The sequence below is a fragment of the Theropithecus gelada genome, chromosome 10 (assembly GCF_003255815.1).
Source record: "Theropithecus gelada isolate Dixy chromosome 10, Tgel_1.0, whole genome shotgun sequence".
Classification (NCBI taxonomy): Eukaryota; Metazoa; Chordata; class Mammalia; order Primates; family Cercopithecidae; genus Theropithecus; species Theropithecus gelada.
In genome coordinates this window covers 57635123-57657564 of record NC_037678.1, presented here as the reverse complement: position 1 = coordinate 57657564, position 22442 = coordinate 57635123, and the positions used below count along the sequence as shown (strand labels likewise).

Below are 22442 nucleotides of genomic sequence, written 5' to 3'. Positions count from 1 at the left end.
CCTTGTTAACTTTCTGTCTCGTTGATCTGTCTAATGTTGACAGTGGAGTGTTGAAGTCTCCCATTATTATTGTATGGGAGTCTAAGTCTCTTTGTAAGTCTCTAAGGACTTGCTTTATGAATCTGGGTGCTCCTGTATTGGGTGCATATATATTTAGGATAGTTAGCTCTTCCTGTTGAATTGATCCCTTTACCATTATGTAATGGCCTTCTTTGTCTCTTTTGATCTTTGATGGTTTAAAGTCTGTTTTATCAGAGACTAGTATTGCAACCCCCGCTTTTTTTTGTTCTCCATTTGCTTGGTAAATCTTCCTCCATCCCTTTATTTTGAGCCTATGTATGTCTCTGCGTGTGAGATGGGTCTCCTGAATACAGCAGACTGATGGGTCTTGACTCTTTATCCAGTTTGCCAGTCTGTGTCTTTTCATTGGAGCATTTAGTCCATTTACATTTAAGGTTAAGATTGTTATGTGTGAACTTGATCCTGCCATTATGATATTAACTGGTTATTTTGCTCGTTAGTTGATGCAGTTTCTTCCTAGCCTCGATGGTCTTTACATTTTGGCATGTTTTTGTAATGGCTGGTACCGGTTGTTCCTTTCCATGTTGAGTGCTTCCTTCAGGGTCTCTTGTAAGGCAGGCCTAGTGGTGACAAAATCTCTAAGCATTTGCTTATCTGTAAAGGATTTTATTTCTCCTTCACTTATGAAACTTAGTTTGGCTGGATATGAAATTCTGGGTTTAAAATTCTTTTCTTTAAGAATGTTGAATATTGGCCCCCACTCTCTTCTGGCTTGTGGAGTTTCTGCCGAGAGATCTGCTGTGAGTCTGATGGGCTTCCCTTTGTGGGTAACCCGACCCTTCTCTCTGGCTGCCCTTAAGATTTTTTCCTTCATTTCAACTTTGGTGAATCTGGCAATTATGTGTCTTGGAGTTGCTCTTCTCGAGGAGTATCTTTGTGGCGTTCTCTGTATTTCCTGGATTTGAATGTTGGCCTGCCCTACTAGGTTGGGGAAGTTCTCCTGGATGATATCCTGAAGAGTGTTTTCCAACTTGGTTCCATTTTCCCCCTCACTTTCAGGCACCCCAATCAGACGTAGATTTGGTCTTTTTACATAATCCCATACTTCTTGCAGGCTTTGTTCATTTCTTTTTCTTCTTTTTTCTTTTGGTTTCTCTTCTCGCTTCATTTCATTCATTTGATCCTCAATCGCTGATACTCTTTCTTCCAGTTGATCGAGTCGGTTACTGAAGCTTGTGCATTTGTCACATATTTCTCGTGTCATGGTTTTCATCTCTTTCATTTCGTTTATGACCTTCTCTGCATTAATTACTCTAGCCGTCAATTCTTCCACTTTTTTTTCAAGATTTTTAGTTTCTTTGCGCTGGGTACGTAATTCCTCCTTTAGCTCTGAGAAATTTGATGGACTGAAGCCTTCTTCTCTCATCTCGTCAAAGTCATTCTCCGTCCAGCTTTGATCCGTTGCTGGCGATGAGCTGCGCTCCTTTGCTGGGGGAGATGTGCTCTTATTTTTTGAATTTCCAGCTTTTCTGCCCTGCTTTTTCCCCATCTTTGTGGTTTTATCTGCCTCTGGTCTTTGATGATGGTGATGTACTGATGGGGTTTTGGTGTAGGTGTCCTTCCTGTTTGATAGTTTTCCTTCTAACAGTCAGGACCCTCAGCTGTAGGTCTGTTGGAGATTGCTTGAGGTCCACTCCAGACCCTGTTTGCCTGGGTATCAGCAGCAGAGGCTGCAGAAGATAGAATATTTCTGAACAGCGAGTGTACCTGTCTGATTCTTGCTTTGGAAACTTCCTCTCAGGGGTGTACTCCACCCTGTGAGGTGTGGGGTGTCAGACTGCCCCTAGTGGGGGATGTCTCCCAGTTAGGCTACTCAGGGGTCAGGGACCCGCTTGAGCAGGCAGTCTGTCCCTTCTCAGATCTCAACCTCCGTGTTGGGAGATCCACTGCTCTCTTCAAAGCTGTCAGACAGAGTCGTTTGCGTCTGCAGAGGTTTCTGCTGCTTTTTTGTTGTTGTTGTTGTTGTTGTGTAGCTGTGCCCTGTCCCCAGAGGTGGAGACTACAGAGACAGGCAGGTTTCCTTGAGCTGCTGTGAGCTCCACCCAGTTGGAGCTTCCCAGCAGCTTTGTTTACCTACTTAAGCCTCAGCAATGGCGGGCGCCCCTCCCCCAGCCTCGCTGCTGCCTTGCCGGTAGATCACAGACTGCTGTGCTAGCAATGAGGGAGGCTCCGTGGGCGTGGGACCCTCCCGGCCAGGTGTGGGATATGATCTCCTGGTGTGCCTGGTTGCTTAAAGCGCAAAATTGGGGTGGGAGTTACCCGATTTTCCAGGTGTTGTGTGTCTCAGTTCCCCTGGCTAGGAAAAGGGATTCCCTTCCCCCTTGCGCTTCCCAGGTGAGGCGATGCCTCGCCCTGCTTCAGCTCTCGCTGGTCGGGCTGCAGCAGCTGACCAGCACCGATCGTCCGGCACTCCCCAGTGAGATGAACCCAGTACCTCAGTTGAAAATGCAGAAATCACCGGTCTTCTGTGTCGCTCGCGCTGGGAGTTGGAGACTGGAGCTGTTCCTATTCGGCCATCTTGCTCCGCCCCTCTATTTTTTTATTATAAGTCTGCCTGGGACATGTTAGGGAGTCTCAGGTATTGTAACAGCACAGAAACTGCTTCGATGTTTAAAATAAATCAGAACCTTATTCAATATTATGATTTATGGGCTCTCCAAAAGGTTTTGTTGTTAACACACAAGTAAACAGTACCAGACAATATTATCTAAACCACAATCTTAGTAAGGAAACCAAATTGAAAAAGTACATACTCTGGTGGTCTATAAAATAATATAATATTGACTGAGTGCAGTGGCTCATGCCTGTAATCCCAGCGCTTTGGGAGGCTGAGGCGGGAGGATCACTTGAGGTCAGGAGTTCGAGACCAGCCTGGCCAACATGGTGAACCCCATCTCCACTAAAAATACAAATATTAGCCGGACGTGGTGGCACACGCCTGTAATCTCAGCTACGTGGGAGGCTGAACCTGGGAGGTTGTGCCATTGCATTCTGCACTCCAGCCTGGGCAACAGATTGAGACTCCATCTCAAAAAAAAAAAAAAGTGTATGTATGTGTGTGTGTGTATATACACACACACACATATATATGTACACATATATATGTATATATACATATCTATGTATGTATATATGATGTACACATACATATAGGTATACCTATTTGTGTGTGTATATATATAAGTATCTATTCCATTTAGTAATAATTTTAGTAATTGATTGAATACCCAATAATGACGTACAGTGTTCTTATTGCTATAATGCCTGCCTTGGCAGAATTTTTCTCCCCTTTTAATTTGTACAATTTAGTGTTTAGTATATTCACAAAATTGTGCAACTATTACCAATGTCTAATTCCAGAACATTTTCATCATCCTCAAACTGTACCCTTTAGCTGTTAGTCCCCACCCTCCTCCCAGCCCTTGACAACCACTAATCTGCTTTCTGTCACTATAGATTTGCCTATTCTGAATATTTTGTATAAATAGAATCATACACAATGTGCCCTTTTGTTTCTGGCTTCGAAAACTTAATGTTTTCGAGTTCATCCATGTTGTAACATGCATCAATTCTTCATTCCTTTTTATTGCTCAGTAATATTCCATTGTGGCTGTAGCACATTTTGTTTACTTATTCATTAGTTGAACACTTAGATTTTTTGCTTTTTGGCTGTTAGGAATAATGCTACTATGAAATTTGTGTACAGGTTTTTGTGTGAATCTTTGTTTTCATATGATACACAGAGTTGCTGGGTCACATGGTAACTCCATGTTTAATTTTTTAAGGAACTGCCAAACTGTTTTCCAAATTGGCTGAGGTATGAGAATTCCAACTTCTCTGCATCCTTGCCAACATTTTCTTTTTTGTGTTTTTGATTATAACTATCCTAGTGAGTAAGAGGTAGTATCTCTTTGTGGTCTTGATTTGCATTTTACTAATGACTAATGATGTTGATTGTCATTTCTTCTGCTTATTGGACATTTGTGTATCTTTGGGAAATGTCTATTTAAATCTTTTGCCCATTTTTAACTGGGTTTTTACCTTGTTAGTGTTGAATTTTAAAAGTTCTTTATATATTTTAGATATAAGTCCCTTATGTACATGATTTGCAAATATTTTCTCTCATTCTGTGGGTTGTCTTGAAGGTGTCCTTTGAAATATAAAATTTTTAAATTTTGGTCACGTCCAATTTCTTTTTTCTTTTGTCTCTTGTGCTTCTGGTGTCACATCTAAGAAATCATTAGCTAGTGCAGGGTCATGAAGATTTACTCCTATGATTTCTCTGAAGTGTTTAATAGTTCTAGCTCTTATGTTTAGATCTGTAATCTGTTTTGAGTTAGTTTTCATGGTGTGAGATAGGAATCCAATTTCATTCTTTTTACATGTTGATATGTAGTTGTTCCAACATTTGTTGAAAAGACTGTTTTTTCTTTCTTGAAATGTATGAGTTTATTTCTATGCCTTCAATTCTCTTCCATTGACCTATATGTCTGTCCTTGCACCAGTTCTATGCTCTCTTGATTACTGTAAGTTTGAAGTAAGTTTTGAAATTGGTTAAGTGTGAGTGTTCCAACTTTGTCCTTCTATTTCAAGATTGTTTTGGCTATTCTGGGTCCCTTGTATTGCCACATAAATTTTAGGATCAGCTTGTCAATTTCTGCAGAAAAGGCCATTGGGATTTTGGTAGACATTGTTTTGAATCTTAAATCAGCTTGAAAATACTGTCATTTTGGCAATATTGTCTTCCAGTCTATGAACATAAGCTGTCTTTCCATTTATTTAGATTTTCTTTAATTCTTTTAGCAGTGTTTTATAATTTGCAGTGTACAAGTTTTGCATGTATTTGGTTAAATTCATTCCTAAGTAGTTTGTACTTTTTGATGCTATTTTAAATGGATTTGCCTTATTTTCAGATTGTTCATTGCTAGTGTAACATACAATTGATTTTTGTATATTATCTTGTGTACACCTTGCTGTACTTGTTTTTTTTTTTTAATGAACTGTGATCATGTATGTTGTTTTGTTAAAAAAAAAAAAGGAGATTTTTTTTTCCTTCACTAAAATAAACTGAAACTGTAGTATAAGATGATCTGACTTGGCTGTTTGGTTGTGAAACCTCCAGTACTACTAAGTTTAGGCCTCTCTCAGGTCTCTTCTCTAGAGGCCGTAGGCCTTGCTGGCAGCCTTCTGGGAAGTGGTGGCGGTGGGGATTGTTAGCTGTTAATGCTCATTTAATGTTCCTGATTCACAACACCACCCACACTCTCTGTAGTCTAGAGATCCTCGGTTTCCCTCCCCAGAGAGTACACCTCCAGTCTAATGCCAGGGTGGGCGAGGGAAACCCACTAGTTGCTTGATGGGAGGGGAGGGTTTAGGGTGCTTAGCTGCTTCTTAACTCTTTCAACCCAGGCTTCCTGTTTGGATGTCCGTTTTCACCCCTCTTTTCTCTACCTGATGCCACCAATTTCTAAGCCTTTTGGAGGGGTTGGTGTCAAAATCAGGTTGTTTCTAGTTTTCCTGGCGACTGACTCAGGATTCCATCTTATAGTGTGTTTAGTTACTACTGGGCCATCTGCTCTCCAGCTTTTAAAATTTTGTGGCTGTGGTTGTTTTCCCCTTTGTTTTTTTATTCTTCTAGATTTATTCTTAAAAAACAATCTTTTTAGTATCTTTTTGAGTGAGTTTTGAGAGAGAGTGAAAGTAAAATGTATTTGCTCAAGCTGTCATCTTTACCCAAGACTCTGTAATATTATTTCTGGTGGCAACATGGGTATTTCATTGTATGGATATAGCATGATTTATTTAACTCTTTCCCTACAGTTGGACGTTGGGTACCCATTAAGGTTGCTTAGAGTTTTCCCACCACTATAAGCATAAATTTTGTGATTAACATTCCTGCAACTAAATTTTGCAGCATTTCCTTGAGTAAATCCTTAGGATAATTTCTTTACATTGGAATCTGGGTCAGAAAATAGATGAATGTATATTGGCAAAGTGCTTTTGACACATAGTGCTGAATTTCTTCTAGAAGTGAATAATTTCAGTTTCCAACTTCAGTATATAAATGTGCTCTTTTCCCTTCATATTTGCTAATGCTGAATGGGCAGTAACTTGTATCTTTCTTGTTATTTCTCAAAGCAATTCACATATTTTTGCATTTGATTATTGGCCATTTATAACAATTTGTTTGTAAATATTCATTTTTGTGTGTGTCAGTTTTCCTAATTGAATGTTGGACCTTTTTTTTTTTTTTTTTTTTTTTTTGGGACAGGTTCTTGCTCTGTCACCCAGCCTGGAGTGCAGTGACATGATCACGGCTCACTGCAGCCTCAACCACCAGGCTCAGGTGATCCCCCCACCTTGGCCTCCTGGGTAGCTGGGACTACAGACACACACCACCACCCCCCAGCCAATTTTTAGTAGTTTTTGTAGAGACATGGTTTCACCATGTTGCCCAGGCTGGTCTCAAACTCCTAAGCTCAAGCAATCTGCCCCCCTTGGCATGCCAAAGTGCTGGGATTATAGATTTGAGCCATTGTGCCTGACTGAGTGTTGCATCTTTTAAATAAATCTATTAAAAAAGATAAACCAAAACTAAAAAAATTTGTTAAAATTGTTACTCCTTTTTTTTTACATGCTGAAATATCTTCTAGTTTACTAGTTGTCTTTTAATTTTGATTATGGCTTTTTTAAAAAAATACTACATAAGTTTCCAAATTTTGTACAGAAAAATCCATCTACCTTTTATCTTATAGTTTCTATCTTTAATGTCATGCTTAAAAAACCCTTTTCTCCTTAACATTATAGAACAATTTATCTATAGTTTTTTTTTTTTTATTTTGTTTTTTTGTGACAAGGTCTTGCCCTGGCACCCAGGCTGGAGTACAGTGGCATGTTCATAGCTCATTTTGGTCTTAAACTCCTGGGCCTAAGCGATCCTCTTGCTTCAGGCTCCCAAGTAGCTAGGACTACAGGTGTGTGCCACTTCGCCCAGTTAAAGTTTTAAATTTTTTTGTAGAGATGGGCTCTCCCTGTTTTACCCAAGCTATTCTGGAACTCCTGCCTCAGCCTCCCAAAGTATTGGGATTAGAGGTATGAGCCACCACCCCTGCTCTGTTGCCCAGGCTAGAGTGCAGTGGCATGATTGTAGCTCTCTATAATCTTGAACTTCTGGGCTCAAGTGATCCTCCCACCTTAGCCTCCCAAGCAGCTAGGACTACAGGCGTGCACCATCATGCCTGGCTAATGTACTTTTTTTTTTTTTTTTTTTTTTTTTTTGCGACAGTCTCGCTCTGACACCCAGGCTAGAGGACAGTAGCGCAATCTTGGTTCACTGTAACCTCTGCCTCCCGGGTTCAAGCGATTCTCGTGTTTCAGCCTCCCGAGTAGCTGGGATTACAGGTGCCTGCTATCACACCCGGCTAATTTTTTGTACTTTTAGTAGAGATGGGATTTTGCCATGTTGCCCAGGCTGGTTTCGAACTCCTGAGCTCAGGCAATCTGCCCGCCTCTGCCTCCCAAAGTGCTGGGATTATAGGCGTGAGCCACCATGCCTGGCCATCTAATGTACTTTTTTAAAGTATTCTTTGGGCTTTGTTTTTTATGTTTAAAATTTCAACTTATTTGAGCTTATTTTGGTGAAAGTATAAGGTAGGCATTTAAGTGTAGAGTTCTACAAATGACTAACTAGATTCCCAGTGCTTTTTTTTCATAATCTGTTCTTTGCTTGCTGATTTTAAATGACATTTTAAACATAAATCATATTATATATGTGTGCTATATATATATATAACATGTATATGTGTGCATATATATAACAAGTTTTATATAGCACATATATATGATATATATACACACACACTCACATATATACACACACACATATGCCATAGTCAACTTCCGAACTTTATATTTTTTATTGCTATGCTATTGTACTAATATAACTTTATAATACAAATCTAAGTGGGGTTAGTGTACAATCATTACTCTTAATAATTTTCAAAAACTTTCTAGCTGTGCAAGTAACCATTTCTAATTGAAATAATCCAGTGAAAACAACTTTGCCACCGTTTGAAAACACCCCTGCAAATTTGAAGTTTCAGAGCTAAGGAAATGACTAAGCAGTAAGTTAGTTCCTGTGTTAATTTTTTACATAGGACTGACAATGAGATTGATTTAAATGACCTGTCATTTGCTTCTGACTGGCATAACCTAAGTCACAGGCATTTCAGAAGGAATATCAGTGATCATGATTGGAAATCCTTTCTTGTATTTAGTTCTATTTAAAAATCCTTCTTTTGCTGGGCGTGGTGGCTCATGCCTGTAATCCCCTTTGGGAGGCCAAGGCAGGTGGATCACCTGAGGTCAGGAGTTCGAGACCAGCCTGGCCAACGTAGTGAGACCTTGTCTCTACTAAAAATACAAAAATTAGTTGGGCATGGTGGTGGGTGCCTATAATCCCAGCTACATAGGAGGCTGAGTCTGGAGAGTTGCTTGAACCCCAGGGGCAGAGGTTGCAGTGAGCCGAGATTGTGCCTCTTCACTCTAGCCTGGGCAAAAGATCAAAACTCTTTCTCAAAAAAAAAAAAAAAAAATTCTTTCTTTTGCTAAAGCATAGGAACTGTAGGGAGGTTCTCTTTCAGTAGGGCCATGATATCCTGAGAAAGTATGCAAGTGGTTATTTGCTGTAATGTGTACTATATCCACATATTCTTCTTTAGGCCACAAACTAAGATATTTTGTATATTATTTTTTATGTATCAATTTTTAAATGTTTTTACTGCATATGTATGCTCATGTAAACTTTCAGAATGTTACAGATGTATACAGGATAGAGGGTAAAAACCTTTAGTGGTTCTGCCTACTAGATATAACTATTATTAATAGTTTAGTATGTATTACTCCAGATTTTTTGTACTATGATATAACAACATTTCTTATTACTGGTAATTGTTTTATTATTGTTATGATCATCATTATTATATATATATTCCTTTTACAAAAACAGGACTATATTACATATAATTTTACAACTTTTTTTTGCTTTGTAATAATGTATGTTGTGCATTTTTTCCATGCTAGGAAAAGGTATATATCTTCATTTTTTTTCTTTTTAATGTGGTGTTTCAGTATACGGTTATTTATTATATTTAACTTCTTATCTTTTGATGGTCATTTGAGTTGTTTCCTTTTCCTCCTCATCCCCCCATTACAGACATTTCTACAGTCTTTGTGCATATAGTTTGGAACACTTGAACATAAGATAGATTTCAAGAAATAGATTTGGATCAAAGGATGTGAATATTTAAAAGTTGAATAAATACTGCCAACTTACGTACTAAAATGTACCAATTTATACTGCAGTAACATTGTATTTCAGTGCCTGATTTTCTATGCTATTATCAGCATTATTAATTTAACATTTTTTGTCAATCTTAGTTTGTGTTTTAATAATTGAGAATCTTTTTGTGTTTCTTTGTCATTTGAATTTCTTCTATGCCTGCTTAATCATGCTCGGAGTATAGTTTTTATATGTATTTCAAGTACAAGGCATTTTTTTATTGTTGGAAAAGCCTCTTTTTCTCAATAGTTTTTTTTTTCTTCTTTTTTTTTTTCTGTAGACATCTCAGTAGTTTTAAGCTTAGTGTCAGTCTCTCTCCCTTTCTATTTTAGGATACCATGGCCAAGCGGAATACAGTGATAGGAACACCATTTTGGATGGCTCCAGAAGTGATTCAGGAAATTGGATACAACTGTGTAGCAGATATCTGGTCCCTGGGAATAACTGCCATAGAAATGGCTGAAGGAAAGCCCCCTTATGCTGATATCCATCCAATGAGGGTAAGGAAGTAGACAGAAAGCCAGTGGCGTGGTTAGTTACTGATCATCATTAAAAAGTTAAGTTCAAGCCAGGCGTTGTGGCTCACACCTGTAATCCCAGCACTTTGGGAGGCTGAGGTGGATGGATCACCTGAGGTCAGGAGTTTAAGACCAGCCTGGCCAACATGGTGAAACCCTGTCTCTACTAAAAATACAAAAATTAGCTGGGTGTGGTGGCTTGTGCCTGTAATCCCAGCTGCTTGGGAGGCTAAGGCATGAGAATCTCTTGAACTCCGGAGGCAGAGGTTGCAGTGAGCCGAGATCGTGACATTGCACTCTAGCCTGGACAAGAGAGAGAGACTCTCAAAAAAAAAAAAAAAAAAAAAAAAAAAAAATTAGTTCGATGGCTTACTTGATTAGGTTGCAAACAATAAATGAATTATGTGTAATTCGTGTCACTATAGATGATATACCTCTACTGACTCTAGTTGTAGTCATTAAGTGTGTTCCACTTCTCTCCATTCCAGAGGTTGTGTATTGATAGCCCTCTGGCAGGACGTAGGCCATAGAAATGCTTAGTTTGATTTGCGCTACACACTCTCTCTCTCTCACACACACACACACACACACACATACTCTCACTCACTCACTCACTTTGAATAGTTTGGACAACCACTTTTTACCATGTCAACATTCTCACTGGAGCTGAGTAGTGGTTGTCTCCTTTATACAGAGTATGAACTTTCTACTTTATCAGTCTCCATGATTCCCCGTTGTGTCACCAAGTATCAGCTGCCACTTATTACAGTATTTCTCTAATGTTTTTCTTATAGTAGTGTTAAGAAGAAAGCAAACTGTATTTTTGAACTCATGTCACTGAAACCCAGCCTTGTTCATTTTTTGTCTTGCTTCTGCCTGGCCCCTATAGGTGTTTGAATTTATAAGTTCTGGCTTGTAGATCCCCAGATTCTCTTCATCTGGAGACTGTGTACTCTCCAACCTCTATCTCCTTCTAGAATGTTAAGGGCCCATGGAATGCATCTCCAGTGAAGCTCTTCCAGTGCTGACACCCTAAGCAGTTCCCAGGCTTAACTGTCCCAGAACCCTTCATCACAGCACTGTTATAACACCTGCCCCCAACCCTGCCTTCCTCAGGGGCTCTGTGGTCCTCTCCATCCTTCCCTACCCCAGCTCTTCCTCTTCTCTGATTAATTAATTCTCCTATTAAGAGACTTACAAAAATTCATGTTCCCAAGATAAGTCCTCCCTCTTTTTTGGGAGAAGGAGCGAGGAGATTTACTAGTTACAATTTTAGATTTAAATAATATAATTTAAGCTGCTTGTTTGTATAGTGTTTTACTTTTCAAAAAACGTAGCTTTTTTAAAATTGGAAATTTAATAAATAATAGTCTTATTTTTGGAAACAGTAGAATGTAACTGCAACATAGTGGGCCAATTTTTAATTTTTCCCCCTCACACATGCATTGATTTAGCTTAGTTTGGAAGTTAATGACCCCATTGTGATTTTTGGGACTTCTGGTTAATGACTTTATTGTGTAGTTGCTGCTGACATCTGGGGGTGGTAATAACTTTTAAGAGGCAGGGAAACTTGACAACCATGGGGCCAGGGTTATCCTGAGGATGTAGATACTCTTCTGCCTCACCTTTCTACTTTAAAAGGCAATGTACTGTGGTTACCAAAATAATAATAATAATAATGATAAAGCTTGATCGATGTTGTGAGGTTTAGGGAACAAGACCCATATATGAGAGAGGGAAAAGGAGAGAGGGAGATATATCAGGTTCTTTAACCGTCAGGCTTTGTACTTGCAAATGCTTAGACTTTTGTTGGAATTTGGGTGAGCCTCTCAGTGGATAAGTGAAAAATTATTTACTAAGCTTCAAATGTAATTCCAGATGTATTTTTTTTTTTATTGGAGCATTACTTTTATTTTATCAGATCTTTTTGCTTGTTTGTTTGTTCTAACCAGGCAATCTTCATGATTCCTACAAATCCTCCTCCCACATTCCGAAAACCAGAGCTGTGGTCAGATAACTTCACAGATTTTGTGAAACAGTGTCTTGTAAAGAGTCCTGAGCAGAGAGCCACAGCCACTCAGCTCCTGCAGGTATGAATCACCCTCTGATGCCGCCTCGCTCCATTTCATTTACACACTGACCAAAAGATGCCATGAGGTCACCTACGTGGAGATAGTAAGGAAGTATAAGGCAGGCTGGGTGCAGTGGCTCACGCCTGTAATCCTAGCACTTTGGGAGGCTGATGCAGGTATATTCCTTGAGCCCAGGAGTTGGAGGCCAGCCAGCATGGTGAAACCATATCTCTACAAAAAGAATGCAAAAAAATTAGCCAGGTGTGGTGGCATATGCCTGTAGTTCCAGCTGCCTGGAAGGCTGAGGTGGGAGGTGGGAGAATCTCTTGATCCTAGGAGGTTGAGCCTGCAGTGAGTCATGATTGCACTGCTGCATTCCAGCGTGAGCAACAGAGTGAGATGCTATCTCAAAAAACAAAGTAAAAGAAGTTTAAGACATTGCCTGCCTCTAGGGAGGTTCAAATCTATTTGAGTGGAAAAGACATGGAAAATAATTTTAAATCATCGAACAAGACAATAATGCAAGAAAATACAGGGCAGTATGGGATTAGAGAAAGGGAATTGACATTTAGTGAGTGCCTGCTGTGCGCCACATACTTTGCACATGTGCCATTTAATCATTACATAGACCCTGTGAAGGGTGGGTATTCGTTCAGTTTTATAGATGAAGAAAACGGAAGCTTAGGGAGGTTTACTCATTTAGGGTCACTCAGCTGGTAAATAGCACAGTCAGTATTAGAACTTGAGTCTTTTTTATTCCAAAGCAGGGGTACCATCAAGTCTACCTGAGTCTGACAAAGAATTAAGATCAGTGGTGGGTACTGTTGTAGTTCAGGGTGGGAGAAGGCCTCTTTGGACTGGAGATGCAAAAAGTGCTTTCCTGGAGTAGGTAGCTTCTAGGCCTGGCCCTAGAAGGATAGGTGGGATGTGGCAGACAGTATGCTTTAGTGGTTAGGAGCTTGGATCCTGGTCAGATTGCCCAGGTTTGAATCCTGGCTCCCAATTTACTAGCTTTATGATCTTGGGCAAGTAACTTAACCTCTCTGTTCTTTTAGTTTTGTGATCTATAAAATGGGGATACAGTGCCTGTCTCATGTGTTGTGATGATTAAATGATATAATGTGTGTTACTCTGAACAATGTTCACATGTACTGAAGACAGTATGGTATGAACTTGATAAATATCAGCTATTATAATTGGGCTAGGCCAATCATTTGCAGCCATTTCAGACCCAGTGCCCCCTTTTTTAGTGCCCCCTTTTTATAACAATGTGTATATTTAAAAACTCTCATTACTTTTTTGGAATGAAACTCACATATAATAAAACCTTTTTATGCCTGTAATTTAAAAAGAATCAATATTGTCTGTGATGTGATGGAGAAAAATAAAGATAATTTATAATGAAATAATATGACTTTCAATTTGCAAATAATTCTGCCTGACCCAGTTTGCAGACATAATGAAATAGATACCTGTGCCTGGCATCATGAATGAGTTTAGATTTAAGAGCTGTAAGAAAATCAGAAACTAGCCAGGCACAGTGGCTCATGCCTGTAATCCCAGCACTTTGGGAGGCTGAGGCAGGCGGATCGCTTGAGGTCAGGAGATCAAGACCAGCGTGGCCAACATGGTGAATCCCCATCACTACTAAAAAAATACAAAAATTAGCTGGGCATGGTGGCACATGCCTGTAATCCCAGCAGGAGGCTGAGGCAGGAGAAGCACTTGAACCCAGGAGGCAGAGGTTACAGTGAGCTGAGATTGTGCCACTACACTCTAGCCTGGGCAACAGAGCAAGACTCCATCTCAAAAAAAAAAAAAAAAAAAGAAAGAAAATCAGAAACTACGCCATTTAAGAAATACAGTAAAAAGAATGAATGGACACTAGCATGAAACTGATGTTAAATAATAACAGGCCAGATTTATTTGTCTCTGATTACAGAAGGTGGGATATGATCTTGTAGCTTTTCCAAGTGGAAAGAACAAAGCAATATGATATTATTGCAAATGAGCTGGGTCTTATTTCTAAGTGGATTGCCAAATTCTTTTCCTACCTGGATGGGGTAGTGACAAAATGTCATGGAAATGTATCTCCTGTATTGCAATCTGACCACATTTTGAGGTATACTTTCCATCTCTGGAGTTCTTACTTGGAACTTGTATCCTTTGATGGGTGATGGAGAACAGAGAATGGATTGCCAAGGAACAATGGGGACAATATTGGAGTAAGTTTGGAAGACAATAGGCAATTCCCCAAAAAGAATTTCCATGTGTAACTTTCACAGCATAGATTTCTTACCACGTGCTACAAATACAAATAATAAAAACATATGATGGTATTAATATTAAAAACTTATAAAGCAATTTTTATTAATGAAATTGAACAATATCCCTTTGTTTCAAGTATCTTTGGTGATTGAATAATATTTGGGTCAAAATCTGTTACATATATATGATCAGTTTAGTATTTCTGTAGCAACTGCATTTTTGCACTAAAATCCTTTTTCCTAAATGTGTAGTTGGAAATGCTACCGTAGAACAAGTCAGATGAGTAGATTTTTCAGTGATTTCTAAATAATTTCTTTATTCCATTAAGCTCCCCTCTCTAAAATCACCTCCCAAATCACTGGCCTTTTTGCATATCTCTTGAAAACATTTTTTTGGTATTATCTACTAAGGTGTGTACACAACCTGAGACATTTGAAAGATGTGCAGAATCTGCCACAGTTCCTTGTTGTACAGGACAGTTCTGTACTTTGCAGAATTGCTAGTGTCCCATGCCATTTGTGCTCACCAAACATTGTGACAGCTATAACATGTTCCCAACATGTTTACACAACTTCCTCCAGGAGATGATACTCCCTATTGAGAATCGCTAGATTTGACAGAGAGAAATGGCATAGGCATTTCAACCAGGCTGAAAAAGATGGGCAAAGACTGAATTTGCTCTGCTCAGAGTTATAAAGGGAGTGTGGTTTAGCTGTTGTCCAAAGCACAAAGAGAAAGATCAGATTCATTGATTGATTCAACACACGTTATCCAGTACCTACTGTATTCTAGGTACTGTTTTGGCACTGTCACCATATAAATTGTCCACAGTATTTTTTACTTTATTCTTTAAGCACCCATTTGTCAAGAGTGCCAAAGGAGTGTCAATACTGCGAGACTTAATTAATGAAGCCATGGATGTGAAACTGAAACGCCAGGAATCCCAGCAGCGGGAAGTGGACCAGGACGATGAAGAAAACTCAGTGAGTGGCAGCCATGGCTGTGGGCCTCAGGCATTGATGCTTGTTATTTTATGATTGCCAAACCAGGTAAGATGAGTAGGAGGTATTGGATCAACTTGGAGTTGGAGACTCTTCCAGCATAGCTGTGTCCTAACCTGGACCAACTCATGCTAGAGGGTTGCTGTATCTGTACTTGTTCTTCTCCCAGTGCTTCCTAAAACACCTTCAAATTTCACTCTTTTGCCCCCCCATCTTTTACTCAATTTAACTTTTTATTTAGAGAGAGAATGCTCAGGTCTGGGATTTGGCTTTTCATATCCTTTTAGGGAATCTGGGATCCATACTTAACATGTAGCTTTTACATTTTTAGACTTCCTCACAACCCTGAGATTCCAAAGATGTTCACATGAGTTTCTTAGATCTATGTTGCAAAACTCTATTAAGAAGAGTGGAGGAAGAATTCCTTTAGGGTTAGATACAAAGCTTATTATCATGTGGATAAGTTTGTCATCTTTGCTTAAGTAACAGTGCTTTCATTTCTGGAAGGTGAGTTTAGGACCTGAGTAAGTGTTAAATGTCGAAATATTTTCACTAAGTAGTAGCTATTCAGAAAACTCAGAGTCTTTTGTCAAATTAGCCCCAATTTGAGATTGTATCTGTTCACAGGAAGAGGATGAAATGGATTCTGGCACAATGGTTCGAGCAGTGGGTGATGAGATGGGCACTGTCCGAGTAGCCAGCACCATGACTGATGGAGCCAATACTATGATTGAGCACGATGACACGTTGCCATCACAGCTGGGCACCATGGTGATCAATACAGAGGATGAGGAAGAGGAAGGAACTATGAAGAGTAAGGCTTATCTAAGTAAATCCACTGACTTCTCAGATCAAGCATACATATTTCAGAGAAGACAGATTCTCATGGTTTATGCAGGCTTAGCTTTGAGTTCTTTCTTTTGTCACAACCAAAGGAGTAGAAAACTTGGAGGTTTGCAATGGGGGCAGGAGGTTTGGGGAGGGGGAAAGCTGACCTGTGGAGTCAAAGTCAAGAAAGCATCAGCAGTAAGAAAGGATTTTGCTTTTGAACCAGAACAGCCATTTTCTCATTGAATGTTGTCATTATTTTCCTTCCTTACCTTGATCTTTGGAAGCACATGCATTGTTTGATGCATAATTCCTGTCAAGGTGTAATGACATTCTGAGTTATTTACTGTACATACATCTTCAGTTTATTTTCATGACAGTTTGGGTCCAACGCAAGTTTACCAACACTGTCAGTCAATGAAAGATGACTGGACAAGTTGAAAAGTTCCATCCAGTTTCTTCTACTTTAAACTCATCTCTGCTTCTTTCCATATCTGGCTGATCCTTTTTTGCCTGTAACTAGGCCTAACACCTTGTGTTCAGCTCCTATCTTAGAGTGAAATTCTTGTGTCATTCAGTGCTTGTGGTGCTTTATGTTTCATCCCCTAAACTCAAGATTAAGGCACCCTAGAAATCCCATGTTTGGTGATATACAAATTATCAACTAAATGCCATGTACTAGATTGCCCTTCTCCTCCTCTTCTGTTTTAAAAGTATGTTCATTTTGCAGTAATGAGTTAGTGACCTCTGGTTCTTTTCATTGACTCTGAGTGCTAAATCATCTGCTTGTCTTAAGGGGTTTAATTATGTAGATGATTATAATCACTGTGCAATACAACTAGGCCGACCTGTTAGCATGTGTTGTGTATGCACGTGTTAGGGAAATTGTGCCCATTTTTATTCAAAGAATTAATTTTTTTCCAAATGTGATTTTCATAATTCAAATGCTAATTCAATGAGTTGTTTATTCTTTCCAGTTTCTGAACTTGGATAGTTTTAGCATGTCTAATGAGAAACATGCATCTTTTATTATTATCATGAAGAGAACTATTTAAAAACCTAAGCAGTCACAGTCTGAGTAACATTAAATAAAATTTGTTCACAGACAGTCTTTTGCAGGTTTTGTAATTCTCCCTTTTGGATTACAGATTTGACAGATTTGCCACTTATTTTGAGATTTAAAAAAATTCCTTATTGTTTTAGGAGTTACTTAAATTTGGAAAATTAAAACATACATACAATTACACAATAATATCATGACTCCTGTGGACCTATATCACTCAGCTTCAGCAGTGATCAACTCACTGCCCATCTTATTTCAGCCCACTTCACCAAAAAGCAAATAGTAAACACTCTGTAAAAGTATTCATTTTTAAGGCCATAAAAAACGGTGAGAGGAGGAAGGGGAAAAAAAGATTCTTAAGGTAATGGAGACTTCAAAGTCCTAATTTATAGGACATGCTATGACATCAGTGGTATTTTGGGTGAGATTTTTTTTTCCCCGAACGGCAGGACACATTATTGAAATTGAAGTGACGAGAGGGTCTTTGTCAGTGTTCGGATCACTGTGCATTCTCTGGGCCAGCAGAGGGAGCTCTGTATTAAGTTAATGGGTTATAATTGTGTTCCCATTTGCGTTCACAAATGCCCTGTATATAAAGGTAGGCTTTATGCTAGAACAAGACCATTATTTATTCATTTTTAAGTGTATTTTAAGTAACTACAGTGATATTAGGGCAATGTCTTTATTTTATTTAGTTGGGAGATTGGATACCTCATACTTGGCAAAGTTCAATTAAGAAGTCAGCTAAAACATCTCAAAATAGTCACTTTTTCTCTCCCTTCCCAGATTTCTCAGTGGACTTGACACAATTGGTGTTCTTTTTCTGTAACATGGTACCATGCATATAGTTTTGAAACTGTAATCAGCTAAAATGGCCTTACTTGAATAATTGAATAAATTTTTTAAAAACCTAATAATTCTTATGTAGAACTGACTTGAAAGTTCTTGTGTAGAACTGACTTAAAAAATATATATATACACATACATATATATATATTTTAAGTCAAGTTGTTGGGAGCCAGGACTAAGGCTTATGTTACAGTAAATTACAGTAAAAGTATATATATTCCTGATATATATCAGGAATTTGTTTTTATTTACAATATGAGCTCTAGTAGTCTGTTTTATTTTTCCATCTGAAAGACTTGCTTCCTCCCTCTATCCAGGTCTTTGATCCTGTCACCTTCTCAGTCCTTCTTTGACCGTTTATCTACAATAGATTTCCCATCCCCTTCTTATTTTTCTTTTCATCACAGATTACTTCTTGAAATTTATATCACTATTCTCCCATATAAATTTTTTTTTTTTTGAGATGGAGTCTTGCTCTATCACCAGGCTAGAGTGCAGTGGGGCAATCTCAGCTCACTGTAACCTCTGCCTTCTGGGTTCAAGTGATTCCCCTGCTGCAGCCTCCTGAATAGCTGGGACTACAGGCGCATGCCACCATGCCTGGCTAATGTTTTGTATTTTAGTAGAGATGGGGTTTCACCGTGTTGGCCAGGATGGTCTCGATCTCCTGACCTCGAGATCCCCCCACCTCGGCCTCCCAAAGGGCTGGGATTACAGGCGTGAGCCGCTGCACCCAGCCTCTCCCATATAAATTTTAGGATCAGTATATCAAATTTTATAAAATACTACTGGAATTTTGACTTAATTGCATTGGATACATAGATTAGGCAGAATTGCCATCTGTATGTTAATTCTTTCTGTGCATGAACATGGTTTATTTATCTTTCGATCTGTTTGATCTATCTTTCATATTCTTAGATAATTTTATAATTGTACCCATGAAGATGTTTTAGAGCTTTTCGTTAAATTTATTTTTAGATACTTATTTGTTGCTATTACAAATGACGTAGTTTAAAAAACCTTTGTTTCTAACATTTTTCTTCTATAGACAACTAGTATACATATTTATGGACTGTTTTATTCTTTCTGGCGATTTCCTTTTTAAAAAAATTGAGACACTCTTATTGTCTGTGAATTATGATTATAGTTTTTCCTTTTGATCTTTATATATAATTTTTTTTTTTTTTTTGAGACACTGTCTTACTGTGGAATGCAGTGGCACGATCCTAGCTCACTGCAGCCTTGAATTCCTGGGACCAAGCAATCCTCCTGACTCAGCCACCTGAGTAGCTGGGACCACAGGCATGTGCCACCACACCTGTGATTTTTTTTTTTTTTTTTGGTAGAGATGGGATCTCCCTATGTTGCCCAGGCTGGTCTGGAACTCCTGGGTGTAAGTAATCCTCCTTCCTCAACCTCCCAAAGTACTGGGATTACAGGTGTGAACCACCAAACCTGGCTAAGGTTTTTTTTCTTATTAAGACCTCCAATACAGTGTTGCATAGTAGAGCTGGTAGTGGACCTTCTTGTCTTGTTGCTCATTTTAAAGAAAATTTTTGGAGTTTTTTACCATCGAGTCTGATTTTGCAGCAGAATTTGGTCAATACTCCTTAACAGGCTAAATAAGTTTTGGTCTGTTTTTAGTTTAAGAGGTTTTATAAAAAAAAAAAAAAAAAATTCTTTAATTGATGTTATTTTGTAGTTTTTTAAAATTTGAATAATTAGCTTTTTAATTTTCTTGCTTGCTAATACATTTAATCAACATTGTAACTTTTTATCTTAGTTCTGTTTTAGCTGTATTCCATACATTTTCATATGTGGTATATTGTACATATTTTTTTCCAGTGTGTAGTGCTTGTGCTATGCACATTTATTTTTTAACCCATGAGTTATTCAAAAGTGTTTTTTAATAGCAAATGTATGATTTTTAAAAACTGCTTATTTAAAAATTTTAATTTATAGAATTGTGGTTGAAGAATGTGGTCTGTGTTATATCAATTCTTTGTTACTTTTTGAGACATTTGTGGCCTAACATGTTATTAATTTTTGTTAAATGTGCTTTGTGTGTCTTAGAAAGAATGTATTTTCTAATTGTTTGGTGCAGGAATCTATATAATTAGTAATCAGTTGCTAATTGTCTTTCATTTGTCTATTCTTTACCAATTTTTGGTACTTGATCTTTTAGCTTCTGATGGAGATTTGTGAAAATTGTTAAATTGTTAAAATTGTCACTGTGTGGTTGTGGGTTTTGTTAATTTTGGTATTACTAACATATGTCATCCAAAGTAATATATTGGTGGCACTGAATACAATTGGTAGTACTGTGAAAATGATGGAAAATTTTACATATTTTCTGTTTTATATTGTTATATATTTTCTCTTTTATCTTAATATGCAGAAAAATAGTTTCACCATTATCTGTTTTCAAGTAACCATTTTGTTTTTAAAGGAGAAGAATTTCTTCCATTTTATTTGATCATTATGAAATAGGGTGTTAATATTTAGAGCTAAAATGAAAAGGGTCCGGGATGCGGTGGCTCATGCCTGTAATCTCAGCACTTTGGGAGGCCAAGGTGGGTATATCACTTGAGGTCAGGAGCTCACGACCAGCCTGACCAGCATGGCGAAACCCCATCTCTACTAAAAGTACAAAAAATTAGCTGGACGTAGTGGTGCGCGCCTGTAATCCCAGCTACTAAGGAAGCTGAGGCAGGAGAATTGCTTGAATCCGGGTGGCGGAGGTTGCAGTGAGCCAAGATCGTACCACTGCACTCCAGCTTGGGTGACAGAGCAAGACTCTGTCTCAAAATAAAATAAAATAAAATGAAAAGGATTAATTTTATACTTGACGTAGAAAGAATCCAAGCTTTCACGACGTTATTAAATATTTAAAAAGTCAATTATATGTTTGAGAGCAAAAAAGAAAATTTTTTTTTAGAGGCAGAGATAACAAAAACATTTTGGAGCGACTGAAGTAGCTTGATTTGCACAGATTTGTAGTTTAGCAGTTAAATGCTTTTGCCCCTTGTGAGGAAATGACAAGCCAAAGGATGGCTGCTTGTAATAACATGTACTCATCCACTAAAGATTTGACATGCGGCGGTTCTTCCTCTCAGGATTCATTGGCGATAATGTCATGGTTTTCTTGTCCTTACCACATTCCCAAGAGATGCATAGCCCTGGTCACCCCTCCTTATCTCCAGGCTTAATAGGTCAATGGGAGGCAGAACTTGGACGACTAATTGAAAGAATGTTTCTCCTGACCAAGCCTTCAGATTAGATTCAGTGAATTGAAGGGAGTGAGGTGATGATTCCTCTTTAAAACTTGTGCTTAGTGCATAAGATTCTAATTTTTCTCCTAGAACAACAGCCACATTAATCTCTTTGAAATAGAATTTTAAAGCATAATGACATAATTGAGTTAGGGCAACTCAGAAACATGTTTTAGTTAAATTACTGAGATAGTATTATGTGGTAAAAACATTATGTGTTTATAGCTCCTCAGAATGTCCTGTTTCATGAAGGCACCTATTGTTGCTGTGAGTTTCCTCATGTTGAAATCAGGTGAAAGGCTAGGCTGTTGTCAAGATGATTTTACTTCAACACCAAACTTCAGATACTAATTTCAGAGCTGCATAAGATAGAAATTCTTGACTCAGAGCCTATTTGCTTTCCATCTTCTATTTGAAAGGGGTTGTTAGAACATTGTCTCCCTTGTGTGTTATCTGTCTTATTCTCTCTGACTCAGATTATGGCATTTGCAAGTACAGTAATTAGGACATAAAGTACTGCAAGTATTTTAACACTTCTTTTACCACAGTAGCCTTACTGTCCAACTTCTGATCCCTTCAGGATTTAAACAACTATCATCAGAGGATTGTGTTGGTGTATGCTTGCCACTCACAGTCAGCATCATATGAGAGTTTCAGACAGCGTTAGTGCAGTTGTGCACCCCAAAACTAAAGCTGGAAACATTTGATTTTGTTGGAACCCTATCTTTGAGTAAGGGCAAGAGAAGGACAAAGGATTAGTGGAGTGAACATTGATTTATAGCATCAGAGTCTTTGACTTGAAACCTCGCTGAGGGTCTTACAGACTATGTCACCTTGGTCAAGTTCTTTCTTTTTTGAACCTCAGTTTCCTCGTCTAAAAAAATGGGGCACCAAAGTTCCTATTTTGTAGTTTTGTCAAGATGATATGAGATTGTATGTGTAAAATATTTAGTGTGTAAATGCTCAAAAATCGTAGGTATTATAAGTCTTTTAATGTATGACAGTGTTTTTTTCATAGGACCTAAACATTTCTTCAACCAGCGCTACTTTTCTTCTTCCTAATTCCTTTTCTCTTGATAGTTATGCTTTTAGTTTTTACTCTTGGTATTAATGGTGCTTTGTAAGTGCCACCCCAAGAATGCCTGAGTGC

General features: G+C 38.3%; 1 protein-coding gene across 3 annotated transcripts in view; it reads left to right on the top strand.

Annotated features, from left to right (window-relative positions):
- Positions 1 to 22442, top strand: part of STK4 (serine/threonine kinase 4) — a 113955-nt gene that overhangs the window by 25726 nt on the left and 65787 nt on the right. For all 3 annotated transcript variants that reach the window (XM_025399880.1, XM_025399881.1, XM_025399882.1), the window contains 4 exons: positions 9754 to 9921; positions 11892 to 12029; positions 15134 to 15262; positions 15908 to 16094. In XM_025399880.1, the coding sequence (XP_025255665.1) occupies positions 9754 to 9921; positions 11892 to 12029; positions 15134 to 15262; positions 15908 to 16094 (622 nt within the window). The remainder of the gene's footprint in view (positions 1 to 9753; positions 9922 to 11891; positions 12030 to 15133; positions 15263 to 15907; positions 16095 to 22442) is intronic.